Genomic DNA, 25,969 nt, shown 5'->3' with positions numbered 1-25,969 from the left:
AATTTATTCCATTGTAAAATAAAAAGGTATTAAATAATAGGCTTAATACATCATTTGCCCCTTGAACTTGTCCAAAAAAATTGATTGGCCCCCTGAACTTTCAAAGTGTTTCGATAGCTCCCTGAACTTGCATAAAATGTTCAGTTAGCCTCCTGAACTTGCGTAAAATGTAATTAATTGATCACTCGCTCGTAAAAAAGTAAGTTAAATGCGGAAGATGTATTCCACGCATCTTAGAATGTTATTACATAATTAAAAAATAGATTTAAAATGAAGTTATTGGTTACTCAACTATACAACTTGTCTTCTCTAATATTAGAATCGTATACTCCGATTTTGGTCGTTTTACTTTTTTTAAGACTCGTGGAATACATCTTCTGCATTTAACTTACTTTTTTACGACTGGATGATCAATTGATTACATTTTACGCAAGTTCATGGGGCTAACTGAACATTTTATGCAAGTTCAGGAAGCTATCGAAACACTTTAAAAATTTAAGAGGCCAATCAAACTTTTTGGACAAGTTCAGGAGGCAAATGATGTATTAAGCCTAAATAATAATATAAAACGGAAACCATCCATTTGTTGACTAATTGACTGACTTGGTTCCTTAAGCGAACCGGAGACGACATTATTAGTTCAGCCTTCTGGAAGCAGCCTAATACTGACCAACAAATTCTCTTCTTTCTATTTTCTACCTTTTTGGCATTTTCCCGTCGAATTATAGAATATCAAAATAATTGTTTAATCTTAATCTAGTAATATGCGTAATGTTATATTCTTTTATTTACGAGATCTTTTTATAATAATCTTAATATTTTATTGAATAATAAGATTATAAGTATAAAAATAGCAAGGATAAAGCCTCATATAAGTATGGCTAATTCTGATACATGATCCACTAGGGTTAAAAGTAGACCTGGCAATTATCGTGTTCGAGTCGTGTTCGTGTCGTGTCATTTCGGGTTCGTGTCAAAAAGAGTAAATCCAAACCCAACCCAAAAACTTTCGTGTCAAAATCGTGTTAACCTGTTCGGGTTAGTGTCGATTTCGTGTCGTGTTTTCGGGTTACATGTAATTTTGTTATGCATATATATTAATAATAACTCTTAAAAATATAAGAAGATATGGTACTGTTTTTAAACATTTTATATCATTTTTAGATTAGTATGTTAACAATAATTATCGAAAAGTTCGATAATATCATGTTAGAGGGTAATGTAATGTGTTTATAACAATTTAGGAAATTCAAATCAATATTTGCAATTAATAATTATTATTTTTTTATCTTTATTAATAAAGTGACATAAAAACACGAGAGAATATAACAATAATTTTCAATATCCGTGTCATTTCGTGTCGTTTTCGGGTTCACATATCAACACTAACCCAACCCAAAAATTAGTGTGTCAGTTTCGTGTCAACCCAAAAATGACCCATTACCTATTAAGCTCAACACTAACACTAAAAATCTGTGTCGTGTTCGTGTCGTGTAATCGGGTCGTGTGTCATTTTGCCACCTCTAGTTAAAAGAACAATTACAACAAGCAAAAAAAAAAAAAAACCCATTAAAAGTAGATCTAACATACACAACAGCTGAAAGATATATTTAACGTAATTCCAAATTTATTACAAAACAACTGTAGTCCAATCTTCATCGTCTGAATCATTCTGAACCTTTGGATTTAAATCTTTCTCTTTTGCAATCCCGTAGATTCAGCGATCTACGGATAAGATCTACCGTTTCTACCATTGCTAAAACAAAAAAAGGTTATAGAAGCAAAAGTTATAACCAACAGACACATTTCCTAAGAATTCAGAGATCCGATAAAATATATATATATGATCCAATTAAAATAAACTGACAAAAATAAAAAGAAAAATAATTAGGAAAAAAGAAAAACGAAAAATGGTGGGAAGAGGAAGAAGGACGACAGACTTCCTTCTTCATCTACTAGATAGTAGCAACCCGAATCCGAACGAAAATGAAAACCAAAACAAAAAAATGGGGCTAATAAGAGGATTTGTATGTTGTTTCTTCTACCTTTGTGAATAATTGAAGAGAAGGGAGGAGGGGAAAACGAGCTCGATTGAACACTTATTTGTTGGAATTACTTATTGGAATTAGATCCACAAACCACAAGATCATAAACTCATGTTAATCCATTAAGAGCTAAAGCGAAAGCGTACCTGAATACATAGCGCAACAGATTGAAGAGAATCAGAGACACCTTAGGTTGATTGGTCTTCTAGGGCTAGAAGTAACTATCACATCTACACTTGATGGGGGAGGCTGTAGATTTTTAGGATGCTCATGCCCTAGAGACCATGACCCTCTATTTATAGTGAAAACCTAGCTGTTGTAATTACTATTCAGCCCATCATAAAAATTAGTATATTACATCTGAATTTCTACACATAAATAAGCTCATACCATTATATATGTTTTAGGTCCATAACCTAAATTAGACCACTTAATGGACTAATATATGATAGTCAATAATTTATTATATTATATAAAAATCCAACATTATTTACAAAAAGTTTGAGTTCATCATTATTCCACCTCTTTTATTTATTAAAAACTCAATAAAGAAAAATAAAAACATTTGTGAAACAATTTTAATTTCTTATTCACTAATCTTAAATTGCTAATTTTTCATTTTATTACTTAAAAAAATATCTCATTAGAAACGACCTTAAGGCACTCCTTAGTAATTCTTTGAAATTTATGAAATGTGACATTTATAATAGTGAAAAAAAAAATTCAATTCCAACCTAAAACACAACTCATTTTTAATGCTGACAATGACCATAAACAGTGGCTAAAACCAAGTCTTCGTTTGAATTATTATGCTAGCTTCTTTATTTCCCAAGAGTTTATGAAATCATTAATTTATTGTTCTTGTTTGTAAAACAAAATTAAGATCATGATGTAGTTCTTCATAGTAATTTATGGTTATGGGAAACTAGATTGTAGATTTGATTTGTCATAAAATTGAGGCAATAAGCAAGTAGCTATCTTTGTAAGCACATGATAACGTTGTGACGCGAGTATTGAGATTGGACAACACCAAAATATATTGACCTGCTGAGAATGGTACCTTGAATATATTCTGACGGTTAAGTTAATAAGTGTATTAAGAAGTAAAGTAGAGAGAAAGGTGTTGGAGTTTAGTGTCCTAAAGACAATTGTTTTAGGATATAAATATTAATGAATAAATTGTTTATTTAGTCATTTGTTTAATCAGATATATAGCATTAAAATGTAACTATATATATAAAGGCACAAATCTTTCATAAAGAAAGTAACCCTAAGTTTATTTAAGTAGTTATAAAGTGTTCATACAAGCATGAAGTGAGACTGTACTTTATAATAGACCAATAGACTTAAAGTAAACCCAAGTCAAGTAATATGTTATAGGGGTTGGCATATTACTGTTGAGACTTGCATGTAACAGTGTTTTCTGTCGAGACAGAAAGCTGATCTCACAAGCTTTCGATATTCAGATATCTAGACAGTTACATGGATCCGGTGAAGGAGTTCATTAGGATTGGGACCCGACTTGAGATAACAGAATGGATTGATTTATCTAATGTGTCAACTGTTTATCTCATTGGTATTAGTAGGTATAACTAATCCTCAGACTCAAACATTCGTTAATTAGTGATTCTGGATTATGGAGTCTGATACTTTGATTCTGTGCGAGCACGATCCAACAGGTGAGAGCCTGGGGTGTGTGAGAGCAGGGTTGGGTATCACACAAAGTAGTTGCAGAATAGTTAATGTCAGATTGAGCATTCGTCACTCCCAATAAGTGGGAGATATATCCAAATGGCCGCTTGTGGTGAATTAACTGAAATCCTTGCAAGGTGATACAGTTAAGAGTAGAAATGAACATTTCACTTAACTTATCTTTTCAGAGTGAATTCAACCTGTACAAGTAAAACCGGACTCTTCGTTATATGTAACCTTGACACGTTCCATGGTTATAAGGAATTGACCGACATGATATAGTTGATGAAGGATCGTATTATACTGTACCTAATGCAGAAAGGTTAACGTCAGTTATCAACCTGACTTCTTAATTGCTCTGAGGGAATATCATAGGTTCTGCTAGTAACAGCTCGCGACGGTATTCCGTTATATATATGTTGGAATTAATCGTGATGAATAATTTCAAAGGATATATACGGCTAGTGGCAATAAAGAACCTAATGGGTCGCATATGGGACTTGGAATCGGAGGACGAAAATGTAATTAGTGAGACACTATATATGGGCCGAAATTTACATATTAATTAGAGATAAATTAATTTGATTAATAATTATAATTTGATTATGATTATAAATTAAATTAAAAGATTATCTTTTTTTTTGGTAGAAATATTAATTATTAATATTAATTTGATTAATTTAATTTTTTTTTAATTAAATTAAATTAAAAGATTATCTGATAATATTAATTAGAAGTTTTTATGTGATTGAAACTCTAATTAATTATTCCTAACATTAATTAATTATTAATTTGATTAATAATAATTATCTAGATATAATTAGTTATTATTTAGATAATAGTAAAATGTTTATTTAATTATCTAATTAGGAATCCTATTCTGAATAAGATTCCAATTATTTAATTACATAACACAACTGAGATTAGGGTTAGAGAAGTTTATAAATAGACTCCCTAACCCCATAAATTCGACCAACACAATAAGGAGGCAAGAGGAACCGTTCCGAAACCGTCTCGGCTAATTACAATCTTTCTTACTCTCTCTTTGATCTCGTATCGATTTCTGTTAAGGGGCGTTTGGTTTAAACTTCGGAATCAGAATTGGAATCGGAATCGGAATGTGGCGGAATCAGAATCGGAATGATTATTTATCTATTTTGTTTGGTTTAATTTGGAATCGGAATATGATTTCATTTGAAGTTGTTTGATTAAAAACACTGGAATCGGAATGAATGTAATACTTTTTTTTAAATAACTTATAAAATAATAGCAATTATAACTTCAGTTAAAAATATATCTCCTTGAAGAATTGAAGCTCTAAATCAAAACTTGGATGAAAATCAATGATATAACATAGCATGATTTAATTAGGCGAGAAGACAATGGCAGCAACTAATGTTTTATTATTTTTAGCATTCTCTTCCCTTTCTTCACTCCCACGATGAATTTCAAACTTGTAATATAAAGCCATGTTTGAGCTTTATCAACCTTCTAATCTCATTTCTTAAGAAAATCCATACTATTGCTTTTGTGTTGCAGATGGAACATTTCGACCAATGTCATGGAAAGTGCTTCACGAAAAAGACGGAGGAGGGAAGGGTATGTGCAAGTGGGGGAGATAATTAAGGAGCCATAAATAATTAATTCACTCACGAATCAGATTTGATTCCTTGGGATATAGGGAGGAACGAGTGATTCCCATATAAAAGGGAATCAGATTTTCATTCCCGTCATATTTTGTGCAACCAAGCATTAACAAAGGGAATTAAGCATTCCCATTCCGATTCCATATCATATTTTGATCTAACCAAACACCTTCTTAGAGGCAATCATTGCGATTGCTATTATTAAGGTTGATTACTGATTAGTTATTCTTTTCTGTGTTGTTTGTTTTGTTGTCTGTTAAGCCCAAAATATACCTAAAATATCATCAATAATTACATCAATATTGCTACGAATTTATGCTATTTATAACTGTTTAGGAAGCTTTTACTCTCGAATATGTTTCTTTCTTGTAAGGTACATAAATATTTGGTAAAATCCAAATAGGAACGAAAAGAGCTCGAAAAACAGAAGAAAAAACCCTACAAAAGGAGTCAAAGACGACAGAAATTAATAACGCCAAATCGAGGACGCGAACGAAAGCAGAAGAACTGAAAAACGTTCCGTGCCGCGACCGTGGCCCCCAAATTCATGGTCGCGACACGCGTTCCCCAGCTTTTCCTTCCTTCGTTTGAAGACCAATTGATGCTCCCCCATTCTCGGTAGAGAATTTAATATTCTCGGTACGAGCAGGAGTTTTTAGAAGCCTAGTTACACACTTTCGTTTTCGACGAAACGCGATCGTTCGGGTGGATAAAGACGTCCTTTCGCAACGGACACGATCCTTCACAACAGACACGACACTTCAATCAAGACTCTTCAACATCTATAAATAAAGAGTTGATGGAGAGTTGAAGATATGTAGAAAAAAGAGATTAGTATAGAATTTATGCAGAAATTCCGAGTCAAGTGATTCAGAAGTTAGATTTCGATTCTGTAAAAAGCAATATGCTGTACACACATTGTTTATTCAATAATAACAAGTTTAGTAGCGTTTAGACATTGTTCCAGTTTAGTTTTCGTTTTGGTAGTAGACCGACCCAGTCTCTATTACGAAGATTCAGCGAGAAGATTGAGTAGAGGATCCGCCCCTGAGCCTGACAAACTCTAACGAAACCCAAGGAAAGGATTGACAACCCGTTCACTTGCAAGTCGTCGAATGTTTCCATGCTCCATGTTCTCTGTAAACTTGTATCAATTTATATTTCATCTAATAAAGTCCGTTTTATTCGATAGATTTTTATGCAGCACTTATGGTAACCAATCCACTAAAGTGACTGCTGGTGTTTTCATTAAAACGTATTTAATCCAAAATCTTTACAAGGAAACTTTGTTGAACACTTAGGCAAATTATTATCTCGAAAGAGTTTTAATTTGATTAAGGGCAACTATCCCGAAAGGGTTTTGTCATGTTCAAAGCCAATTAATTAGAGGTTCCGTCATTTATTTCATCTTTATAATTCGTACAAAGTTTAAAGTTGTTTTCTTTGCTTAATGCAAACAAATACATCTATTTACTTTTCTAAAAAGTACTGAACGTTCCTATCTTGCAAATTCATTCTTAAATCAGAATATTTTCTAACGTTTTCATACTCTATCTAATTCTCATTCTAGCAATTTCAAAACCAAAACCGATTAAACGATTTTTTCATATTATAAACCTAAAAGTAAATTTAACCGATTATAAATAAGTTTTGTTTAAAAAACGTTCCCTGTGGGATCGATATCTTTTATTACTATAAGCGTATACCGTGCACTTGCGGAAATCGCTCAACATTGTCCTCATGAAAGAAGAAAAGACAAACAAAAGGAGAAATTCGTTTTTCTCCTCCTACATCAGGCCAGTTCACTATTTCGCGGATTCCCGGAGATTGAACCGTCGGATCGTCACGATTTTTGGACAGGAGATTCTAGACATATTCTTCCTTGTTTTCACCATTGGGATTTTCATTCGGAGGTGTGAAAGGTCTGTTCGGGTAGGGGGCAGATTCATTGACAGATTCTATTCTTTTGAAGTTGTGGGCACTTCGTTTGCAACGGTAGATAGATCGTCATAAAGGTATTTCGTTCTATCCCTCTTTATATGAAATAACAATTAACAGATCTTGGAAAAGGGAAATAGATAAAATAGATAAAATTTTATAATTCCGCTGTGCCTAGGCTTGTCTATTTTCCTTCAAAAGGAGAGTCATTGATTCCATTGTATGGATACCGAGAGAGAGAGAGAGAGAGAGAGAGAGAGAGAGAGAGAATTTGGTTGAGTGAAATGCCTCCTAATCTGACTCAGGAAGGCGCAAGTGGATCTAGATCGTCTAAATGACCAAACAAGTAGTACTTGATGGGCTTGGACCAACTTCCTGTTTAGGCTAAGAGGCTTTTGCCTCTTTTGCCACATCAAAAAGTCTCCCTTCTTTAAGTGTGAGGCACTTGATGTGAGCTGGTTCACCATTGCTCGCGGAGATGTGGAATGAGGTGAGTCCAAGTTGTTGTCTTGTGGTATAAGTGCGATGAGTTGACTCGAGGACTGTAAGCATGACAAGTTGACGTCAAGAAGTATGAGTGTGAGGAGTTGACGTTCGAGAGTGTAAGTATGACGAGTTGGGGTCGGGGAGTGTAAGTATGACGAGTTAGTGTCGGAAAGTGTAAGGTGTTTTGATTTGGCCTCAGTAGGTACGCGGTCTTTCTAGAGTGCCTATTGGGGCAGAGAATTTTTCATAGGTGTCAGAGGATGCTTTGGTGAGCCAAAAGGTGCATCGATCCCATTGAAGCGTTCCTGCTTTCTCCTCGAGAGTATCGATCGTCATAAAACACTATGGTGGTGTCATCGTGGTAAGAAAACAAAATCACTCCGGTAAGACAGAGAGGGTGAGTACCTAAGCCAAGAGTTTGACACATTCTTAAGAGAGTGTGGGATAGTATCCCAACTCACTCCTCCCGGAACTCCCTAATGGAATGGAGTGTCCAGAAAGATAAATAGAACCCTGCTCGATATGGTTCACTCAATGATGAGTCAAACATCTCTCTCAATCTCCTTCTGGGGATATGCTTTGAAAACGGTTGTTTTCATTATAAATAATACACCTAACAAGGCAGTTGAAAGTACGCCATATGAATTGTGGACCAAGCGAAAGCCCAATGTATCTTTCATAAAGATTTGGGGTTGTGATGCACACGTCAAGAAATTGATGGGTGGCAAGCTAGAGTCTAGATCTATAAAATGCCATTTTGTGGGCTACCCTAAGGAAACTAAGGGTTATTAGTTCTACAACCCAACTAAGAATAAAATATTCGTAGCCAGAGGGGGTGTTTTATTGGAGAAGAAATTCCTTTCCAAAGAAGACATCGAGAGAGATTTTGAACTCGCAAAAGTTCAAAGCTCATAGACTCATGCAGCTGAAGCTAAGGAGGCTACAAGAACCAAACCAAATCCACAAGAAATTAAGGAGGCTAAGCCGGTTGCACAAGACCTTAGAAGGTCCGATAGAACGCGACAGTTACCTGAGAGGTATAAATTCCTCGTCAGTGGCGAAGGGGATCTCTTGGTTGTCGATCAAGAAGAACCCCAAACCAATCAGGATGCTATTGATAGCCCACAGTCAGATCAATAGCGTAAAGACATAGAGGCAGAAATGCAATCTATACGTGATAACCAAGTCTGGTGCTTGGTGGATCCACCTCAGGATGCTAAGGTGATAGGTTGCAGGTGGTGCTTCAAGTTAAAAGCTGATAACACTTTTAAGGGGTAACTGGTTGCGAAAGGTTATAGGCAGATTCAAGGAATTGATTATGATGAAACCTTATCACTAGTAACGATGCTCAAATCTATAAGGATTATTCTGGCCATAGTGGCATGGTACGACTATGAGATATGGAAGATGGACGTTAAAACCGCTTTCTTGAATGGAAAGTTACTCGATGATGTCTATATGATGCAGCCAGAGGGTTTTGTTAACCCAAAACACCCCAACAGAGTATACAAGCTTCAAAGATCCATTTATTGGTTAAAGCAAGCATCTCGATCTTAGAATTAGAGATTCAACGAAGCCATCATAGAGTATGGATTCGTGCAGTACCTCAATGAGCCTTGTGTGTATATGAAAGTTAGTGGGAGCGTATGAACATTCTTGGTGTTGTATGTCGATGACATACTCCTTATTGGAGGTGATGTTGCAACACTGCAAGGTATCAAGCAGTGGTTGAACAAGTGCTTCGCGATGAAGGACCTAGGAGAAACCGAAATAATCCTAGGGATCAGATCCACAAAGATTGGTCCTAATGGCTTCTAGTTTTAAGTCAAGCCTCGTACAAAGACAAAGTTCTTAAAAGTTTCAGCATGGATAAAGCAAAGAAAGGATTTCTTCCGATTCGCCATGGGTTGAAACTGAATAAGAAGCAGAGTCCTAAGACCAAAGAGGATAGGGAACACATGGAGAAGATTCTTTATGCATCAGCTATATGATCTATCATGTATTCCATGTTATGTACAAGGCCTGATGTTGCACTTACATTAAGCATGACAAGTCGATACCAGTCGGGTCCCAATAGGGAGCACTGGATGGCAATTAAGGCAATCCTGAAGTACCTTAACTGAACAAAAGATGCATTTCTGGTGTTCGCAGGACAGAAGGAACTCGCAATATCAGGTTACACTTTTCAAACTGGTCAGGATGAATTCCAATCATAGTCTAATTATGTTTTTCTCCTGAACGGCAATGCCATTAGTTGGAGGTGAACAAAGTAACCGACTATTGCAAATTTTACAGCAAAAACTGAGTACATCGATGTATGCGATGCTGCAGAGGAAGCATTTTTTAATCAAGAAGTACATTGCTGATTTAGGACTAGGTAAAATTGTCCTAAGATTAGTTAATGTTTTATGTGACAATAGCGGGGCCATGGAACAAGCACTAGAGCCCGAGTGAACAAGAGATCAAAACACTTGCTCAAGAAATTTCACTATATTCGAGAAATTGCGAATGGAAGTGAGCTTTCATTAGAGATGGTAGACACAGACGATAATGTCGCTGATCTTTTGACCAAAGCGCTGCGACAGACAGAGCATGACGGTCACACTAGATCTATAGGAATTAGGGAAATACCTGATTAGACCTAGGTCAAGTGGGAGATTGTTGGTGTGCCCTAGTTCTTAGGCATTGGTTCTAGACCATGTATTAAACATTATTTATATTGTTTGAATACATTGTATAAGTTTTATATGAATAAAGGCATTAATTCATTATGTTTGTATCTTGTGCTATGAAACATGTATGAAACTTGTCTGAGACCTGTTCTATTCATGGGAATGAATATAACCAAAGTTCTATGTGTCCAATGTCTCTGTAATCATGTTGAACATACCATTGCAATACTTGCATAGTCAGATATGGAAGCAGGTACGCATTGATGTAGCTCAATACGGGATTGGACCGATCCGCTCTAGAAAGATTCATGGTGGACGTGCCATTGATCTTTCTAAGTGTAGAATTCTATTATCTCCAGACCCAATTTCATTATAATAAACGACGTGGAATCTCGTTCACTTTGATATACGCCTAACAGGTCCATAACAAGATGCCAAATATGGGTATGTTGGGTGAATCGTTGAACACGTTGTTGCAAATATATGAAGTGAGGGAATTACCACTCACCTAACAGTGAGCTGATATCACCGCCCACTTGATAAGTGGAACTGAAGAAGTTTATGGTCATACCTTGATAAGTAGTTTACTTATCTGATTCATGAGTTTACTTTTGATCAAGAAATATAATGAACCATACGGAGAATGACAGTCACCATGTCTCTGGTTTATAATATAGATATGCAATCAGGACCGGTCCTGACAATTTAGGGGCCCTAGGCAAAATAAGTAATAATGGCCCATTTAATAATAAAAAATTTATACGTAATAAAATAGGCCTTTTAAATTTTTTTATCAATTGAGTTTCGGAAAGAAATATGCCCTCCTATATAATGTTATCACTATTTATATTAAAAAAAAATTAATTTCATATATATACATATAAAGGCTAAATTTTTTTTTGGCCCCCTTCAGCCCTGGGCCCTAGGCCCGCGCCCCCCGGGCCTATGCCCAGGGCCGGCCCTGTATGCAATTGGTAAGAGATTCTGAGAGATCATCTACTGGGTTTCAGGTGTCTTTTTAAAACGGCTGAAATAATTCGTATCAGTCGAGGGCTGTAATGGTTTGTTAGAACCCACTTACGGTCATTGGGCTTTAGGTCCATGACTGATTGAGGACGGACCCATAGGATCGTGCACACACAACTGGCGGAACATAACATAATCATAAATACATGTACTGTATTTAATTGGAATGGAACGAGTTAATTAATCATCAATTAATTAACAGAAGGGAGTAATTGATTATTTATTAAATAACAAGTTAATCAATTTAGTATTTAATTTGGTTATGGTTAATTAAATAAATTTTCTAATATAATTAATTAATCGATTGATTAATTAGATTGCATGGGATAAATTATTAATTGAATCATAATGCAATTTAATTCTTTTAGGCCTTAATAATAAATGTGGGATATTTAAATTAAACCTAATTGATCCTAATTGAATTAAATATAATCTATAGTGCTATATTTATGATTAGGGATCACTAAAGGGTCAATTGGATACTAACCACATTAACCTTGCTTTTCTTATCATTTTCCTTTGGCGGTATTGTGATTGTGTCCCACTGGGCGTGCTAATTTTTGTTTGGCTCTTTCGTGAGAAAATGCGAGCGTGCTAGAGAATTATAGTGTTCTCGAACTATGCGAGCGTGCTAGAGAATTGAGTTCGCTTTCTGACTTCTACGTAACAAACGATTGTAAGAGTTAAAGAGACCGAAAATTCCTAAAGGATTCAATTATCAAAGCGATACTGACCTTACAGAAAATGATTGAACAACAAATAAAATAAAATTATACCGGAAAGCGTGAATGAAACTTGAAATCTGAAAATTGAAACTAAGGGATGACTAAGAATTCTAAAGATGCTGCTGAAGCCTAGAGATAATTTGCTAGAGTTTTGCTTGGATGTGTCGAGTTGTTCTGTTGTCTACATCGTGATTCCTTCCTTTTATAGACGTTGGGGTAACTTCCTACTTTATTCCACAAGTCACGTTCTCCATATTGAGTACCTGCTCTACTTTAACTTCTACGATGAATTGATACGTACACTCTGCTTTTTAATTGGCTCACAGAATACACGTTAGAAATATTAAATGACTTCATGATCCCCTGGGTTTACCTCAAGTATCATTTTTTATTCATTCTAGGAAGTTGGTTCAAGGACCGGCTCTAGGGGGAGGCCGTCTAGGCGGCCGCCTAGGGCCTCCGACTTACAGGGGCCTCCGATCAGAATTTTTTTAAAATTTAATAATTATTAAAAAAAATTATGGTTAAATGATATATAAGTTTAGATGTATAAAAAAAAGTACTGCTAGGTTGAATGGTAAAAACATAGTGGAGATGTTTATAAGGGTGAGAGTTCGATTTTATGGATTAACATTTTTTTGTTCACATTTTCTCTTATTTTTTTCTTTCTTTCTTTGACAACACGAATGTATAAATTATTACTTACAAGATGAAATTCACTTATGAATTACAATTTGTAATTTGGTGCAAAATGTTATTTAGCCTCTGATTTATTTAAAATTTTAATATTTGGTCACTAATTTATTATTTGATCACATTTAGACCATAAACTATTTAAATTGATGAAATTTCACTCAATTTTGATGATTCCTTGGATCAACATTTATTGGTTAATTTTTTCTCTTATTTTTTGTTTCTCTCTTTTGACAACACATGTACTGATTTTTTCTGATTTTTTTTCATATTTGAAAACAATGTATAAACTATTATTTTGTTATTGTAGTGATTTTTAAATTTTTTATTTTTTTAATTACAAGACGAAATGCACTTATAAATTACAGTTTGTAATTTGGTATAAAATGTTATTTAGACTCTGATTTATTTAAAATTTTAATATTTTGGTCACATTTGGACCATAAACTATTCAAATTGATGAAATTCTACTTAATTTTGATAAAGTCTTGATAAAATTGTTTCCTTATGATATGTGGTGATATTTTGACATATGGATTTGACATGCCGTACGTTTTAAAGTTGATTTACCCAAATAATTAATGAGATTAAAACAAAAAAACAAATCTATAAACTAAAATTTGTCAATTCTAATTATCAAAATATTATCATATGTCAATAATTCTATTAAGTTTCTATCCAAATTGATTGAAATTTCACCAACAGGGATAGTTCAGTGGCCAAATGATAAAATTTTGGATAGATCAAGCGCCAAATGACAGGATTCCTTGGATCAATCGATGTCCAAATAGTGATTTAAGCCTGTAATTCATAATAAATACGCGACTCAGCCAATTTTTAATCTCGAAGATAAATTCTTCTCTCTCTTTCCATAGAATCTTGTGATTAGGTTCAAGTTGAGTCGTCCAAGATTAATTTCCAGAAACTAATACTTTGTCGTCTGCTTGCTTCTCGCATGATTGGTGAGAAGAAACTTGATTTTAAATATATAAAAGAAAACTCGATTTTACATATACAAAAGCAAAAAGAATAATAATTTCTTAGCTTTATATTATTATTATATGACTTGAATTGTAGTTAATAATTTATTGATTTTATTATATAATATTTATTATTTCTAAAATAGTATTAGATTTAGATATGAAAAAAAATGCACAATGCGCCTAGAACCTTCAAAATGCTGGAGACGGCCCTGGTTGGTTCCCCTAAGATACACTCTAGGTTTCCCCTAAGGTATACTATATGAAGTTGGTTTTTTCTAAGGTACACTACATGGTTTCCCCTAAGGCACATTCTAGGAAGTTGGTTTCTCTCGGTTCCCCCTTAAGATGTTTTTAGGGTTCACCATTGAAAATTCTAAATGAACGATGTACCAGGAAAATATAAACATGTGATAATAAATTTGGTCATCAAATATGTTTTAAGGCTTTAATTTGATTAAAGCTTTTGAGGGATTAATAATAATAATAATAATTGTTTCAAAATAATAATAATAATAATAATAACCAATTAAGGCTGGTTTGAGTAGTTAAAAGTCTTAAGTCGCTTAAATTAGATTTCAAAAAGTTTTATTCAGAAGATGATCCATCTAAAGAATGTCTAACAAGTCTCGAGCTGAGAAATGAGACAACTTTAAAAATAATAATAATAATTAAAAAATATTGAAGGGAAAGAAATTGAGTGACCTTTTTCATATTTGAAAGACACGAGTTTAGAAAAGTTCATACTCTTATCATGTTATGCTTAGTTTGAAAGGTAAATATTACCAAAATCTCCATTTTATAAATAGGTTATATATATATATATATATATATATATATATATATATATATATATATATATATAGGAGATGGCTCTTGTGAGAACCCTTTTGTAGGTGAGAACTCACCTTAGGTGAGAACTACCCAAAACTACGTCGTTTTGGGTAGAAAATTAAAAAAAAAATCCATAAAACGCTGTTGCTTGGGGGGTCGAACCCTGGCTTCCTCCCTTACACTCCACACTCCTTACCATTGAACCATTTGCTTTTCTTGTGTATTATGTTGTGCACTGCTTAATAAACCAATCCCTTTTAGCTTCTATTATTTAATATTTGATGCATTCACTTATTAATATTGATTAAATGTGCATTATAATAAATTATTAATAGAAAAAAAAAGAAATTTGCATAATAATGAATTATTAATAGAAATAAAATGTCCATAATAATGAATTATTAATAGAAAAAAAATCCAAAAACATGCTCCAATTTCTTATTTATTTAATTCCTTTATATTGTTGTAATTTATGTTATATAAGAAAATATATTTTTTTAAACATACGTTAGAACATATATTTTAAACTTTTAAAACACGAACTATGAAGTTTAGAACGTACAACATATTTTTTAGAACATACGTTATGTTTTTTAGAACATGTGTTATGTTTTTTCGAACATGAGTTATAAATTATATTATAGAACAAATGAAAAAACGATCCAGATATCTACTGATTTTTTATAACATTATACTTAATTTTTACAACACAAACTATATATTTTTTAAAACATACGTTATAACATATATTTTAACTTTTAAAACATGAACTATGAAGTTAGAACGTACGACATATTTTTTAGAACATACGTTATGTTTTTTTAGAACACGTGTTATGTTTTTTCGAACATGAGTTATAAATTATATTATAGAACAAGTGAAAAAACGATCCAGATATCTACTGCTTTTTTTAGAAAATTATACTTAATTTTTGGAACACAAACTATAAACTTTAGAACATATGTTATGTTTTTTAGAACATACGTTATGTTATTTAGAATGTGAGTTTTTTTTTTGAACAAAAAAATGGCCCATATAATTACTATTTTTTTAAGACATTATCTTAATTTTTAGAACACAAATTATAAAGTTTAGAACATATGTAACAATATTTAGAACATCGTCTTTAACAATTTAAAATATAAATTACAAAAATATAGAGGAATTAAATAAATAAGAAATTAGAGCATGTTTTTGGTTTTTTTCTTTTAATAATTAATTATTATGCACATTTGTTTTTTTCTATTAATAATTATTATGCGAATTTAATCAATATTAATAAGTGCGTGCATCAAATATTAAACAATAGAAGCTACAAGGGCATTGGTATATTAATTAGCGCGCGGCAAAATACACAAGGAAAGTAAATTGTTTAGTGGTAAGCAGTGTGGAGTGGAAATCAAGAGGCCAGGGTTCGACCCCCCCAAGCAGTAGCGATTTTTTATTAAATTTTACACCCAAAACTACGTAATTTTGGGTGGTTCTCACCTAAGGTGAGTTTCACCTAGGGGAGGGTTCTCACTTGATCCCTCCCCTATATATATATATATATATATATATATATATATATATATATATTAAGTGTTGTGTAAAAACATATTATGGGTAAAAATATATACGCAAGCAAATAAAAATAATAAAAAAAGAGATGGATTGTGATTACGGGCCCGTTTGTTTTACCTACGGTGTGCTGTTTGCTGTTGGAAAAAGCTGCTTTTAAAATGAAAAGGCAAACACCTAAAATTCTACCTTTTAAAATGAAAAGGCTGTTTGCTGTTGCTATTTGCTATTTGCTGTTGGAAAAAGCTGCTTTTAAAATGAAAAGACAAACACCTAAAATTCTACCTTTTAAAATGAAAAGGCAATCAGTAGGTAAACAAACACCCCTGCATCAAAGTAATTAGATCCATTTGAAAAGTTGAAGTTGGAAGTTGAAACACGTTTACAATTTAAAATGCAAATTAAAAGAAATAAGGTTAGAAAATGGAGTATAAAGAATAGACATGGAGCAGATCAGATCAGATCCTGAGCAGAAAATGGACAGAATGGAGGAATCTGCCTTAAATTTAACAAAAGATGAAGAGCTTCAATCTCTACCAAAACCAAAGAGCAAACACCGCCGCCGAAACATCTGTCTGGGCGTGACGGTGGCCGTCATCGTCCTCATCGTGTTGATCATCGTAATCCTAGCATTTACAGTTTTCAAAGCCAAAGAACCTAAAACCTCAGTCGAATCAATCACCGTGGAAAATCTGAAGATGTCTTTAGACGTGGCTAGATTGGGCGTGGATTTGAATATTACACTGGGCGTTGATCTCTCCGTGAAAAATCCAAATAAGGTGGGGTTCAAGTATAAGAATGGGTCTGCCTTGTTGAATTACAGAGGTGAATTAGTGGGTGAAGTTCCGATTCCGGCTGGAAAAATAGGGTCGGACGAAACTAGGCCTATGAATGTGAGCGTGACGGTGATGGCCGATCGCTTAATCTCGAATTCACAGCTTTACTCGGATGTGATTTCGGGGGTGTTGATGTTCAACTCGTTGGTCAAACTTTCTGGTAAAGTATCCATTCTAAAGATATTCAAAGTCAGTGTGGACACCACAACTAACTGCGATTTTACTGTATTTGTTTCCAATCAAACTGTCGGGGATCAGAACTGCAACTCTAAAACTAAATTATAGCCCCCTCCCATCTTTGCTTACAATTACTTTTCTTATACTTTAATACTTTTCTTGTCAAAATTGTTAGATTATAAACTACGAGCAAGTCTTTGCGATTTCTTTCATGTACCTCTATGATGTATATGTATTGCCATTTCTTTCATTTTTCTCTTTTCTTTCCAGCTTTTTTTAACTATGTGTTTCTCGAAATGTTTTGAATCTCTATATCTTGAATTCGAATCAAGTCGAAAAACGTAGATTGTTGTCAAAATTCAGAGATTAGAGTTGAAAATATTGTTTTTTTTGAGTGATTTGTATCCAAAGTTCTGTAACTATAAAATTATGCTATGGAAGGAATACGATACCACCTAATATAAGTCGTTTTAGAGATTTTCACACAAATTAAAAAATATAATTAATTAATGTTGAGTCAAATTAATAAATTTGCATTAACTTACAAAAAAAATATATCTCTTATGTTACTACTGGGTAATAAACATGGAAATGTTAAAAAACACTTATATCAAGACAAAATATTTAATATTTGGACCAAAAAACTAAACTGAAAGTTCTTGGAAAACCGAAACGACTTATATAATGAGAATTGATTAGCTTAGTAAACATTTATATCGGATGGAATATTGATTAGCTTAGTAAACACTTATATAAAGTTTAGAAAATGATGAAAAACATTATTTTAAGATTTTTTTTTATTTTCTAAATAAACCGCATATTTTAGGAATATATTTTATTGGACAGTGATAGACCTGGACTTGTCATTTTATGTGTTGGCTTGAGCCCATGGTCCAATTTATATAGAATGAACAATTATACTTGATAAAATTAGCCCATACTTGCGTTAATCAGAATTAGAATTAGGAATTAGGAATGACTTGTATGAGTTTCGTCGGGATTTAATACTATATAATTTTAATGAAACTATCTAAACCCTATATAAAAAATATAAAAAAATTAGGATGAGAATAAGATTTACAAAAATACTCATGACAAGTATGAGATGAGAATTGAAATATCCTATACGGGCTGTTTGTTAGAAGGGATATAGGAGGTGGGATAGGGATAAAAAAACACGACCGTGTTTATTTGAGAGATAGAAGAGTGAGACATATGAGGGATAAGTCTTTTATCCCTCAAATTCTATACCCAAGAGAGGGATATAAGGAGGTGGGATAAACTCCTGCGATTTTAATATAATGGAAAATTCCATCATATCCCTCAAATTAATGTTATATAATTTAAATAAGATTAAAATAGTAAAATGTATTATTTTATCTCTATCCATATCCCACGTACCAAACATTGAATAATAATTCTCGACTATCATATTTTTTCTTTATCCCAACCATTTATCCTTATCTCTATCCCAATAGAATACCAAACGCCCCGATAGGGTACCTGTGAATGAGATTCAAACTGTATATCGATTAAGATAATAGAACGGAACAGGTAGTTCCAATAAGAAACAAGGATCAGAATGGTGAGGAATAGTAGGCATAAGAAAGTTGCAATATTTACGAAGAAGAAAGTATTCCGTAACCAAAACAAGAAAGAAGAGGACTTCCATTAATTACAATCTTCCAAGCCCCAACAGCCATTCAATTTATCTATTCCATTCCCCCTACCTCTCTCGTGCTCCTTGTGGTGTTGTTTTTCCTTATCATTCTTATCCTTAAAGAAAAACAACCAAGATCCAGCTTCCTTAGAAAGGGCCTAGGATCATTTCTTCTACTCTTGTTTGCAACCTCAATCTACAAGTGGATCAATTTGCAGTCGATCCTGTTTCTGCTTACATCTTCTCTATTGCTTTTCCTGCTCCACAAGTGCAACTCCAGACCCAAAACCAAATTCAAATTTTGATCTTCATTCTTGTATATGCAACCCCGTCCCGGTAGATACTTTTTTGTAAAAGTTTTTTTATAACACCCGCCATGAAATATGGAGGACTAAACTGAAGATATTCCCTCGCGAAGAGGGCTTGAAGGGAAAAAAGGCAAGATCAAGGCCCGCCTCCCAGGAGTATATGGCATACAGATAGAAATACGGTGTCGTCTCATAAAGTCCTCCTTACGATCCGCCACACAACGCATAATGGAAAATACGGTGTCGTCTCATAAGTTCCACTTATGATCCGCCATGCAGCTCATAGTTGGAAATACGGTGTCGTGCCATGGATTCTTACAAAGATCCATCCGACAGGAAGAAGGGATCCGCCTCATATGACGATCCGCATTGGGAAGAAACAAATGACTATACGGCGTAACTCACTAGCATTAAACTAGCATTAATGATATCTCAAAACCTGACAAAGCTCGGAGGTTAGAGGATGGAGTTAGACTACATTAAAAGAGCATTACTCTTCATTAAAAGGGCATTAAGAGAGGTTATTACAGTTATCACTCGAACCTATATAAATACCCTTGTAACATGACAACAGAGGTACACTTACACACTCTTCTTAACCTTGCTTTGTCATTATAATTTATTCTCTTAAGTAATTTACTGACTTAGGCATCGGAGTACCCCCGACCGATCCCAACGGCGCCTCACAGGGACTTGCTAAATCTACACCATATCAGTTTTCATTCTTTTATTAGTCTCACTCTCACACTCTCAGAAAGATTATTTTGTTGCTCTTTCTTTCCGAGCATGACTTTAAACAAGTATAAAAAGATTACACTTGTCATTACATCAAAGCTGAACTATAGATGTGAAACTGATTAAGCTTGATTTCCTACTCTCTCTCTCTTTTTAAAATGCACAACATCCTTTGGACTTGTGTAGGTATACATAAAATGTTGATATCCCTCCCTCTTATATTACAGGGGATTCTATTTAGGGAAAATCTCCATCATAAAACTATCTTCTCCAAAATTAAACTACAATAACAAATGTGACAAACTTAAAAAGTAAATGCTGCCAAAATTATAAAGGCAGGCTCTCTAACTTTTTCATGTAAAATGACCTTTTTACAATTTTCTTCAAATTCATAATACAATCATTTATGGTATTATTACTACCAAACCCTCCCCTCATCATTAACTCACCAACCACAACTCTACTCAATCCTTGGTTAGTTTTACTCAACTTTAAAAGAAAAAGAAAAGGTCAAGACATTCATATCTTTAAATATACAGCAGCAGCCCCACACAGAACATGTGTTATAAATAAAGAAGAAAAGCTTCCTTCCTGTGTTTCATTTCAAAAGCAAGATTTGCTCAACAATTCCTATACAGTGTCTCCCCTGTCAAAATTACATCACTGAGACCAAGTTAATTTTAGTAATGGGGGATTCGTAACAGAATTAGTTGGCAGTGCATATATGCACACAAGTCAATTAGAACTCCAGCTTTCTGCATAATCCCAAATCAATGCTTCTTGATTTACCTGTTGGTTTGAGAGGAGCACCTGGGCACGTTTCAGCAACTCCGTTAAGTCGAGGAGCTGAGGGAGGTGTCTCCCAAGCACCAAAATCACGTTCTGCATTTGATAGTTGAGCAAGAACACTCTCAGCTTGATTTGAGACTATAACTTCTAAGAGATTCTCATAGACTGATTCAAGCATCTTCTCATCCGAAAGGGACTGTGCATCATCACTTGGAGTAGGACAACTGAACCCTTTCAAGGAAGTACTGAACGTAAGCCGTCTTGCAACACTCATTCTTGCTTCATCAAAGTACTTCTTACCCTGGGGAGCCCAGGCCTTGTCATCAGGACCAGGAGCGAATGGGTCAAAAACACCATCCTTGGGTGTTTTTGGGCTACTTGAATCCCCTTTTTTATTGGTTTCAGAGCCAAATATTACAACTTTAGGCAGTTTTTTCGCCACAGTTAGTGGAGAAGTAAGATCCAAGGGGAAATCCCCATTCTCTTTCTCTGTATCAGGAGTTGTAGGTCCACAGACACTTGTATCTGAATTTTCTAAGGATTTCAGGCCAAGGAGCTCAGATTCCATATCGCCCATAACACCAGTAAGAATTAACAATAGCAGTGTAGAACAAGATTCACTGTCAGCAGGAGACCTAGAAACAGCCATTTAAAAGTTGTGGGCAATGCACTTATATTAAAGTAAGGAAGGTTACAGTAAAGGGAAAGAAAAACCTTCAACCCACCCACCCCTGCATAGAAACAGCCATTTAATCCCATTGTAAATCTGAATGACTGACAGTTAAAGAAATCAAATACAAAGTCTGAAAATTTATTGATGCATACGACAAGCAAGCAATTGATAATGGTAACAGAGGTACAAAATAGAAAGACTAAAAATAAAGAAAGAAAGGGTAAATGAAACCCTAAAAGTCTAAAAGCAACAGGAGTAGCAAAGAAGTGAAAAGAAAAATTACAAGGGGAAGGACATGGTGGTACCTAAAGTGATAAAAATGGCGGAGGAGGTTATATTCGCATTGGCAGCTCGGGCACCGGCGGCGGCGGGCAGAAGGAAACTGATGGTGCGGTGAAGTTTGACAGGAAAAAGAAGCAAACGACAGCGTGTAAGCTTAAAATGAGGTGCTTAAATTGATGGGTATTATTGGTATATATATATAGTGGAAGAGGACGAGAGAGAGAGAGAGAGTTCGCGTCGGTGTGTTTGTCTGGTCGGGACGATATATTGTATTGTATTGGTCTGTCACGAGTCATCACTCACTATAATGTCTTCTTTCCTTTGCCTGCCTCGGATTCTATTTAAACCTTATATAATCCTTAAATTTAAGGATATATGAACTTTTAAAATAACATATCACACATCTATAGTTGGCTTTAAAAACTTATCACCCACTTATAATTAGTTTTAAAAATCTATTACACATATATAGTTGGTTCATTCAGACATTCTGCACACAAAATCATTGATCTGTCATTTTTTACGGATGAGATGACATGCAATGCAATAGAAAAAAACGTGTGAATTCGTTCTGTATGCCGCCTCATCTGTCAAAGATGATAAATCAATGATTTTGTGTGCATGAGGTCCGAATGAACCAACTATAAGTGTGTGATGAAGGAAAATAAGCAAACGTTTGGCAGCAGAAATATAAAAATTTTAACCTATTTCCTCAAACCAAGATCTGTTAATCGTTATTTCATACAAGGAAGTATAGAAGGAAATACCTTTTAGAAGAACTATCTATTGTTGTTAGCGAAGTGCCCTCAACTCTAGTTTCGAGTTCACGAGCACAAACTAGAAGACAAGATCAAACAAGTTAGAATCTCAACCAATGAATAGCAACCAAAATATATTATCTCTAACAAATCAACACAAGATCAAGGATAAAGATAAAGAGATGAAATCAATTGAATGGAAGCAAGCGGTGGAAATTCGGTCTTCTATGGTAGGGGTCGAATTTCTCTCTCTATTAGGAGTTGACCACCATTCACCTATAAGGGGGATATAAATAGCCTTTTGTATCTAAACCCTAGTTAGATAGAATTAAGTTACTTCTTTAGAATTTTATTCTAAATAAATACTCCATAAATATTATCTACAGTTATTAGATAACTTCTTTAGAGTTTTATTCTAAATAAATACTCCATAAATATTATTTATAGTTTTTAGATAACTTCTTTAGAGTTTTTTTCTAAATATAAAGATAACATTAAGTTGTTTGATAGAAGCATTTTAACCACTTTAAACATTCTAACTTAATTATCCCATAACTAATGTAACCACAATTATAATCTAATCATAATTGTCTAAAATAAATTAATTCCCACATGATATATATAATACATGTATTTCGCCCCCTTCATTATTTGGGCCTTTATGGACTATATTGGGCTTCCATCTATTAATTAACATTCATTCCTCTTTTTGGTTCCAAGTCTTATGTGTGACCCATTAGGTTCTTATTACTACTAGCCGTATACAACCATTAAATTAATTCCCCAAAATTACATTTAATCTTTGTATAACGGAATGAGTGCGAGGACTGTGATAGGCAGAATCGTAAACATTCCCCCAGAGTTATAAGAAGACATGTTGATTCCGTCGTTGACCTTTCCGTATTAGTTATAGTATAATTCGATCCTTTATCAACTACATCCTTGAACAGAATCTTATGACTATGGATTATGTCAAGTCACATATAGCGAGACGTTCATTTTACTTGTACAGGCCAAGATAACTCCGAATAGATAGGTTAAGTGAAATCTCTATTTCAAGTCTTAAGCTATCACCTTGCAAGGATTTAGAGTCAAGTCTTCCACAAGCGATCCTTAGACGTATCTCCCATTTATCAAGAATGAAAAATGCTCAATCCAATGTTAACTATCCTGCAATTACTTCATGTGATACCCAATGCCTGCCCACACACATCCCAGAGTCATCTCTGTTATGGATCGTGTTTGAACAGAGTCAAAGTATCACATTCCATAATCCATAATCACTAATTAACAATTCTTTCAGTCTGAGGATTACTTATACCTATTAATACCAATGTGATGGACAGGTGACAAGGATAAATCCATCCATCCTGTTATCTCAAGTCGGGTCCCCAATCCTAATGAACTCCTTCACTGGATTCATGTAACTGTCTAGATATCTGCATATCTGAAGCTTGTGAGATCAGCTCTCTGTCTCGACAGAAAACATTGTTACATGCAAGTCTCTACAGTATTATGTCAATCCCTATTCAAAATATATTACTTGACTTGGGGTGGTTTTAAGTTTATTAGTTTATTATAATGTTTTGTCTCACTTCATGCTTGTATGAACACTTTATAATCACTTTAAATAAACTTAGGGATTTCCTTTTATTTAGACTTATTTAGTTCTTAAAAGTAATTGCCTTTATAGTTTAAAAATCACATCTTATTAAAACAAATGATATAAAGAACAATTCATTTACAGCTGGTTTATATCCTAGAACAATTGACTATAGGACACTAAACACCAACATACTCCCACTTGGACTAAAGTCAATTGTTTCTACAACTTATCCCAGTAGCACTCAGATGACGATCATGTACTTTATGGGTTAAGGGCTTTGTCAATGGATCTACTACGTTGTCCTCTGTAGGTACTCTTTCTATTCTCACATCTCCTCTTGCAACAATGTCTCTTACAAGGTGGTATCGCTTAAGGTAATGTTTGGATGCATTATAAGACCGTGGTTCCTTTGCTTGTGCAATGGCTCCATTGTTATCACAGTACAAAGTAATGGGATTCACAATGTCAGGCACCACACCAAGTTCAGTGATGAACTTCTTAATCCAAACAGCTTCCCTTGATGCCTCCGCAGTTGCGATGTACTCAGACTCGGTCGTAGAGAAAGCCACGCCCCTATTCAAGATAAACAGGTATCCTGATTGGGATCTAAAATCGTTCTCATCCGTGAGATGACTGACATCTGAAAATCCCTCTATTTTCAGTTCCCCTTCTTCGTACACTAGGAACATGTCTTTAGTCATTCTCAAGTACTTAAGAATGTTCTTGACAACATTCCTGTGCTCGTTCACCTGGATTTCCTTGATAGCAACTCGTTATGCTTAACGTGAATGCTACATCAAGCCTAGTGCAAAGAATAACATACATAATCGAACCAATCGCACTGGCATACGGAACTACAACCATGCGTTTCTTATCATCTTCTATTTTAGGACACTGATGATTATTTAACTTCATCCCATGTCTCATCGGTAAGTTACCTCTTTTCGATTCAAGCATGCTAAACCGCTTTAGCACATTTTCAATGTATGTAGCTTGTGAAAGACCAAGCAGACTTATTGATCTATCTCTATTGATCTTTATCCCTAATATATAAGCTGCTTCACCTAGGTCTTTCATGGAGAAGTTACCAGATAACCATACTTTCACCAACTGTAGCAGAGCTATGTCATTTCCCATTAGTAATATGTCATCCACATATAGTATGAGAAATGCTACTGAGCTCCCACTAATTTTCTTGTAAATACAAGCTTCCTCGCAGTTTTGTTTGAAACCAAATTGTTTTATGGTTTCATCAAAGCGTTTGTTCCAACTCCTTGATGCTTGCCTAAGTCCATAAATGGATCTCTGAAGTTTGCAAACCTTGGTTGCATCCTTTGATGTGAAACCTTCAGGTTGCATCATATATACATCATCAAGCAGGTTTCCATTTAGGAAAGCTGTTTTCACATCCATTTTCCAAATCTCATCATCGAAGTGAGCGGCAATAACGAGCATAATTCTGATTGATTTGGACATAGCTACTGGAGATAAAGTTTCATCATAATCAACTCCTTGTTTCTGACGGTATCCTTTCGCTACTAACCTAGCTTTGTAGGTGCTAATCTTTCCATCCATGTTTGTCTTTTTCTTGAAGATCCACCTGCACCCAATGGGTTTTATCCCTTTCGGTGGATCAACCAAAGTCCAAACTTGGTTGGTATACATGGAATCCATTTCAGAATTCATGACTTCAAGCCATGCTTTGGAATCTGGACTTGTAAGAGCCTCTTCGTAGTTCTCGGGTTCGTCGTCTAACACGGGAACCTCTTCATCATCTCCCACTAGAAAACCATATCTAACTGGGAGTTCATGAAGGAAAATAGGCTAACGTATAGCAGCGGAATTATA

General features: G+C 34.4%; 2 protein-coding genes across 4 annotated transcripts; one reads left to right on the top strand and one right to left on the bottom strand.

Annotated features, from left to right (window-relative positions):
• The first annotated feature begins 16,694 nt into the window (after nt 1-16,694).
• LOC136206113 (uncharacterized) lies at nt 16,695-17,560 on the top strand. The gene has a single exon (XM_065997039.1). It carries the CDS (start codon nt 16,741-16,743, stop codon nt 17,416-17,418), a length of 678 nt encoding a protein of 225 aa, XP_065853111.1. The 5' UTR covers nt 16,695-16,740; the 3' UTR covers nt 17,419-17,560.
• Nucleotides 17,561-20,336: 2,776 nt separating this feature from the next.
• Nucleotides 20,337-22,025, bottom strand: LOC136205282 (cyclin-dependent protein kinase inhibitor SMR11). Of its 3 annotated transcripts, XM_065995808.1 has the most exons (3): nt 21,781-22,025; nt 20,803-21,533; nt 20,337-20,659 (listed from the first exon to the last, which is right to left on the bottom strand). In XM_065995808.1, exons 2-3 carry the CDS (start codon nt 21,449-21,451, stop codon nt 20,634-20,636), a joined length of 675 nt encoding a protein of 224 aa, XP_065851880.1. In that variant the 5' UTR covers nt 21,452-21,533; nt 21,781-22,025; the 3' UTR covers nt 20,337-20,633. The 3 variants fall into 3 exon arrangements, with proteins under 3 accessions (XP_065851880.1, XP_065851879.1, XP_065851881.1); XM_065995807.1 differs by having other exon boundaries at nt 20,339-21,533; nt 21,781-22,022; XM_065995809.1 differs by having other exon boundaries at nt 20,339-21,437; nt 21,781-22,019.
• Nucleotides 22,026-25,969: the final 3,944 nt, after the last annotated feature.

Source organism: Euphorbia lathyris, chromosome 9 (assembly GCF_963576675.1).
Source record: "Euphorbia lathyris chromosome 9, ddEupLath1.1, whole genome shotgun sequence".
NCBI lineage: Eukaryota > Viridiplantae > Streptophyta > Magnoliopsida > Malpighiales > Euphorbiaceae > Euphorbia > Euphorbia lathyris.
Note: the sequence above shows the minus strand (reverse complement) of the source record. Positions and strands in the feature narration are given on the sequence as shown.

What these genes read in the sequence shown, in the direction of transcription:
- LOC136206113 (XM_065997039.1), top strand. Translation starts at nt 16,741, where the DNA reads ATGGAGCAGATCAGATCAGATCCTGAGCAGAAAATGGACAGAATGGAG.
- LOC136205282 (XM_065995807.1), bottom strand. Translation starts at nt 21,451, where the DNA reads ATGGCTGTTTCTAGGTCTCCTGCTGACAGTGAATCTTGTTCTACACTG.